This window comes from Microtus ochrogaster, chromosome 15 (assembly GCF_000317375.1).
Source record: "Microtus ochrogaster isolate Prairie Vole_2 chromosome 15, MicOch1.0, whole genome shotgun sequence".
Lineage (NCBI taxonomy): Eukaryota > Metazoa > Chordata > Mammalia > Rodentia > Cricetidae > Microtus > Microtus ochrogaster.
In genome coordinates, this window is record NC_022017.1 from 699,484 (window position 1) to 705,512 (window position 6,029).

General features: G+C 51.7%; 1 protein-coding gene across 2 annotated transcripts in view; it reads left to right on the forward strand.

The window, feature by feature from the left end:
• Ppp1r1a (protein phosphatase 1 regulatory inhibitor subunit 1A) overlaps positions 1 to 5,982 on the forward strand; it is a 7,394-nt gene extending 1,412 nt beyond the window's left edge. The window contains exons 2-7 of one of the 2 annotated variants that reach the window (XM_005353771.3): positions 1,805 to 1,865; positions 2,736 to 2,773; positions 3,084 to 3,147; positions 3,683 to 3,838; positions 4,686 to 4,783; positions 5,216 to 5,982. In XM_005353771.3, the coding sequence (XP_005353828.1) occupies positions 1,805 to 1,865; positions 2,736 to 2,773; positions 3,084 to 3,147; positions 3,683 to 3,838; positions 4,686 to 4,783; positions 5,216 to 5,221 (423 nt within the window). In that variant the 3' untranslated portion in view covers positions 5,222 to 5,982. The remainder of the gene's footprint in view (positions 1 to 1,804; positions 1,866 to 2,735; positions 2,774 to 3,083; positions 3,148 to 3,682; positions 3,839 to 4,685; positions 4,784 to 5,215) is intronic. The other variant, XM_026782453.1, reaches the window with a different exon arrangement.
• Positions 5,983 to 6,029: the final 47 nt, after the last annotated feature.

Sequence of the window (6,029 nt, forward strand, 5' to 3'; positions counted from 1 at the left end):
AGGAGGAGGAGGAGGAGGAGGAGGAGGAGGAGGAGGAAGAGGAGGAGTTCCATGGGCTCAAGAAATAGGACTATGCCCTAAGACAGGAGATTGACTAAGATGACTTCTGACCCAGGAATGGAAGCTCAGGATCTGACACCTATTTCTGTTTGGTGTTGAGGTGGGAGGGAGGAGGGCAGGCTTACTGATTCACGGAGTTGTGGGCACGTGACAGTGTTAGGGAGCCAAAGGGGGCAAAATCTGGGGCTCTGCCCACTCTTTTCTAGTCTTCAGAAATCTGTTTCCTGGGCCTAAACGTTTGCCCCCAGTCCTTCCTGCTGTGTTACCAAGTGTGTAGACAAAAGTTCCAAGCATAGCAGGAGCTCCTACCCCAGTGGGAAGCTAAGGGCACAGCAGAGTTGGGAGTGGGGGCTGCACCACAACCTTCATATGCCCTTGAAAACCAGGAGAGCTGGGGGCAGAAACAGAAAAGAGACCTCTCTGTTGGGTGCCTAGGACCCAGGGCACTCCTCCCTCTGACAATATCACAATTCTCAAGTACTCAGGGTCCTTCAAATCCTTGTCTAGGGCAAAAAGAAGTCTGTTACAGGACCTGTTCAGCCCCTTGGGCTCCCAATATGGGTGCTGTTAAGTCACTAATCCTCATCCCACCCAGGCTCAGTGACCACTCCTCTCCAGTGACCATCCCAACCCCCACTAATCTCACCGCACCCCTACTCAGTCACAAGGCAAGGAGTCAGATCCTAGCAAAGAGGGTACCACTGCTACACACATGAAGCATCTTGTGCCAGGAACAGCCAGAGACAATTCACACTTAATATCTAAACACACACACACACACACACACACACACGTCTGGCTCTACTGGGACCTTGAAACATCACTAAAAGCAGATGTCACTGATGTCCTCTGAAGCCCCCTTCCATATGTGCCTTTTTTCCTTTGGGAAGAGACCCTCTGGCTCACACAGGCCCTCCTACTGTTCCCACTTTCTAGGCATCTTGTCACCTCCACTGCCAGTGGTGACAATGCCAAGTGATAGATACAAACACATCAAAACCTGATTATTTGGGTCCTCACTCCTTCCTGCTTCCCCACAGCTGTTTGCTTTACCTGAGAGAAGTGCAGGAGCTCTGGAAGGTCTTCCAAACCTTCCCCAGAAAGGGAAAAACTACACCTCCCAAGAGTCAGTGGAATTCAGCAACAGCCAGCGGGACAACAATTGAAACCGCCAGCAGGAGGGAGGCTAGAGCCCAGCTGGATCCTTAGCCACCAATCAGCTTCATACCCCAGTTTCCCCTGGGGCTGGCCAGGATGCTAGCCAAGACCCCTCCTCGCATCCTGTTCACCATTGGGACCACTTCCCCTGTTCCCTAACTAATCAGAAAGCCAGTGTGTCCAAAGCTAAAGAAACCTTATAGTGTTGAGGAGCAGTGGCGGTCAGGGGAGAGGTGTACTCAAACCCTTCTTCCTTCACGATGGGAGAGTCCTTGGAGCCCTTCCGCGGACGGGTCCGAGCCCACCAAAGGTTAATGTCTGCTTAGGGACTGGACTGGAAGCTGAGGGAAGTCCTCTGACTTCATGTTATTTCTGAACATTGATCCAGGATTGACCGGAAGACAACAAAAATCAGTGCCCAGAGTGGGCAAAGCTATAAGGAAAGCCGAGTAGGGCAAGAGTGGAGTAGGAAGGCAGGCCAGGGAGGGGTCGCACAGATGGCCCAGGTGAACTCCACACGGTAACATGACACTCTTTAGAGATGGACAGAGTTAACCTGAAAGCTGTTCCTCCTCCCCTAACACAGATTCGGAGGCGCCGCCCCACCCCTGCCGCCCTTGTGCTGACCAGTGACCAGTCATCCCCAGGTAACCCTGGGGACAAGTGCTGGGAAGAAGGGGGTCCTTGTAAGAGGGTGGCTGCTAGAGAGGAAGGGCAGACCTGGGGGTAAGCATTCACCCCAAGATGGGGCTGTGCTAGTAGAGGAGGACACCACCTGGTCCCTAAGTCTCCCAGGAACTGGGGTGGTCAACTAAGTGCAGGTTGCTGTGACAACAGCCTTCTAGGTTTCTCCAGCAACTGAGATGTCACTGTCCCCACTTCCAAAGGCAGTGACAGCTGTGAGGGGGAGAGACCGCCTCCATCAGCTGGCATCAGGTCCCGGGAGGAGGGAGGGACGGTTTGAAACAGCTCAGGGAGAAAATGGGATTCTGGTCACCAGAGTCCCCACCAAGGTCTGGAGACAGAACAAGGTCTTGGAGAATGTCAGAAGAGCTTGGTAAGTATGCAAAAGAAGTAACCAGGCTAGTCTGAAATCTGGGATGCCCAAGTCTCCATCTTCCCCTCAACTTCCATAAATGATGCACATGTGTGGGCCTGATCAGATTCTCTCTCAGGGAGCCCTGCTCCTGGGAAAGCTCAGCTCTGGCTTTGGGGGTGAAGAGGAGGGAAAAAAGCAGAAGGACCCCAAATCTGCCTTCACAAATGTCAAGGCCTGAGGCCAGGAGACAGGCTTAGGCTACAAGGCCTGAGCCTTAGCAAAGCCAAGCACCAGTACAGGGGGCTCCAGAGAGAGCAGGCTCCTGGGACAGCTCGGGATGCAGGTGACTATGGAGTCCCTTCTCCTTCAGAACTCAAGTCTTTGGGGACTCCCAGGATTTCCTGCTCTTATCACTGGCCTTGTTGTTGTTGTTTGTTGTTGCTGTTGTTGTTGTTGTTGTGTTTCCGATTTCCCTCAGAGATAGATGAAGACAGGATCCCCAACCCACTTCTCAAGGTGAGCTGGCCCCTCCTACTCAGTCCAGCCTCAAAAGTCAAACCCTGGCCCTCTAGATCTAGGGTGTGGCTCAGTGAGAAAGAGCACCCACTTAGATATACAGGCCGTGAGTAAGCTCCCCAGAACCCAAAGCAAAAAGCCTTGTTCCCCACCAGTAAGGCCTTGATGCTCATCTTACAATCTCCATGCTCAGCCTGGCGGAATCTTCTTTCTCCTGAAACCCACCTGCCCTGACCTCTAGTCCAAAAGCAAGCCAAGGCAAAGGGGGTGAGGGAGGACTGGTACCTATCCAGGTTCTGTGTCTTCACAGTCCACTTTGTCAATGTCTCCACGGCAACGGAAGAAGATGACAAGGACCACACCCACCATGAAAGGTTTGGCATCTCCTTTCCAATTTCCCTTCTGCCTGAAGCTAGGGAGAAGATCTAGTAGCCCTGTGCCAGGAACCCTTGTGAGGCCACTGGGTCTGCCTTTATTTGAGTAGAGCTGGTGCTATGTGCAGGAGTCTCTTGTAGCCCAAGCCTGAATGCCACCTCCTCACTATGGTAGATAAATAGCACGTGACCTCATCAGCATAGCACGTGGAAGGTGCTGTATTCCTTGACTCCAAACTGAGGCCTCTCTCCTGCCCCTAGGGAGACCATGGACACTAGTACGTTAGGAGTGTCTTGTGTACGTGAAGGTTCTTTCCCTCTCCTACTTGCCTTTGAAAGAACATTTATGATCCTGCTTTCATGTCTCTCCTTGTTACCCAGTCAGTGTTCCTCCCTGGTTAGGATCTCATCACACTGGAAATTCAAGCACCCAGAAATGTGCACAGACCCATTGGTGGGGCTACTGAATTTGAAAGAACCCCCAAGGGAGATCTTAGGCAGTCATAGTCAATGTTCCCTCCTTTGTGCCCCCAAGAGCTCCAGACGATGGTTGAGCATCACCTAGGGCAACGGAAGCAAGGAGAGGAACCTGAGGAAGCTGCTGAGAGCACAGGGACCCAGGAGTCCTGCCCGCTTGAGATCCCAGACACAGGCTCAGCGTCAAGGCCGGGTACTCCTGGGATAGCACAAAGTATGTACAAGCCTGGGAGGTGTGTTCCCCAGCCAGCTTTACCCACTGAGGGAAGGGGAGGAGTCACAGCCTGGGAGATGGAACAGCAGGCCTAAGGCTCAGTCAAGGACATGATGTATTCCACACATCACGTTTGAATCACTTTGTCTTACTGTAAGCTACCCCCTTGGACCACAGATATCTTCATGTGGCTGGGAAATGAGGGAACTCCACCAGGTTGAAAACAGTATTTGGCCCTGCCACAGAGCCAGGGCTACAGCCCCACCTCCACGACTGGCCACGACTGGCCAGTTCACCGGCAGAGCTGGTGTCTGTTTCACTGGGGTTGCCTTGGAGTCTTCCAGTGAGTCTGGTTCAGCACGGGAACACAGAGCTGATGGTGTTAATCCACAGCCACGGTTCCAGATTGTTCCAGAATTCCTACCATTTCCAGCTATGTGAAAATGACACATACTGTGTGTTCTGTGTGTCATGTAACACACCTACCTGGCAGAGCATCCTGCAATCAAACACATGATTTTTTTCTGCAGTCCAGTGAATGGTTACACTGACTGGGATCAAAGCAGTTCATGTCAGGCTTAGCCTCACCTGCGTTTATGCTCTAATTTTAGTTTTAACTTTTTAGAGGGTTTGGTGGTTTTGTTTTGTTTTTACTTTTCAATCCCTGGCTATGGGGGGGGGGGGAGATAGTGAGCTATCATAGTAACTGACCAGAGGCAGTTAGATCTACCCTACCAATGGCAGGGTAGATCTGTACCCAGTGGGTCTTGGGGCCCCTTCTCAGCAGCTGCAGCCCCTGTATAAGGACTGGTTCTCCCTCCACCACCCACCCACTTTCCCTCCCTAGAGCCTGCAGCATCCACCCCCAAGATTCAGGAGCAGTGTGGTGTGCAGCCCAGCACAAAGGACCCCTTGCCACCAGCGGATTCCCAGGGAGCCGGCTTGGTAAGCCCCATGGGCTGGGCTTTGGGCCGGCAGAAGAGCAGGCTGTAGGGCCTAGAGTTTAGAGCCAGAGGTGTAGACAAAAGAGCAGCGTCATTCAGTCACTGAAAATTTAACCTTTGTGGTACGAGGCCAAATATCTCTTCTGACAAAGAGAGACAGGATTAAGTGGCTGCAGGGAGGATCGAATGGAAAGTTTGTTATGTATGCCTTCTGGAACAGGTGATGAAAGTAGGCCATGGATTTGATTTTATTTTTTAATAAAGGGCAGGTGGAACCAAAGTATTATGGGCTGAGAGCAAACCCTGACTAGAAGGGAGGGCTCAGATGAGATTAACAGCAGCAGCTGCCTCTGAAGGTAGCCAGTTGGGCTGACCAGAGGGAAGGATGACCCCATGGCCCGTCGGTCACCTTCCCTTTCCTCCCCTGCAACAGGTCTGAAAGGAGTTGGCATCCCAGGATCGCCACTGCGGTGTGGAAACTCATGGACACTGGATGTTCCTTAATCTCTTGTTTTTAAAAGTGATAAATTTGGTGTTAGGTCGTTGGTGCTCTTCTTTTTTCCAGCCTGGGGATTGCTTCCTTCCTTAGCTCCCTGTCTGCACTCCACAGTCCCCGCTCTCAGGACTAACTAGGGGAGGAAATAGGAAAACTGACAGAAGCCTAGATTTTATGTTCATAAAGAGAAATGGGAGTCTGGAAGTCAAAGAGCACCTCAGTGCTTTCTTTCCTTACTGAGGAAAGCTCTGCCCACACAGAAGGGTTGCACTCTGGGAGACTGCAGGTCTCAAACAGAAGCCCTGACAAGCTGGGCGTCCTGTGCTGTGTCTCCCTCTGCTGGACATAAGTGGGAAGTGCACCTTGTCTCTAGACCCTGTGAAGAAAGTATTTGGAATTATCTGGCCTCCATCCAATTCTGTGGCCACTATTCCTTATTCCAACCTGATAGGAAAGACTGTCTGAGAACTCAAGTGTCTAGAAACCCAATGGGCCACCTCTTGTCCTTCATGCTGAGGTCAGGATAAGACTAACACCGTGCACAGGTGGAGAAATGGCTTCTGATCCCAGTCAGGCTTCTCATGATGCTGATTCTGCTTTTCCCAAAAAAATTAAAGAAAGAAAGGAAGAAGGCAAGATTCTTTCACCCTCTTTTGCTGCATCAGTGCGTCACAGCCTGGGTGGTGCCGCAGATAGCCTTCCCCTGGGCCTCTCTCCATTCTTAAGGAGAACACCCTGCCAGAGTTCTAAC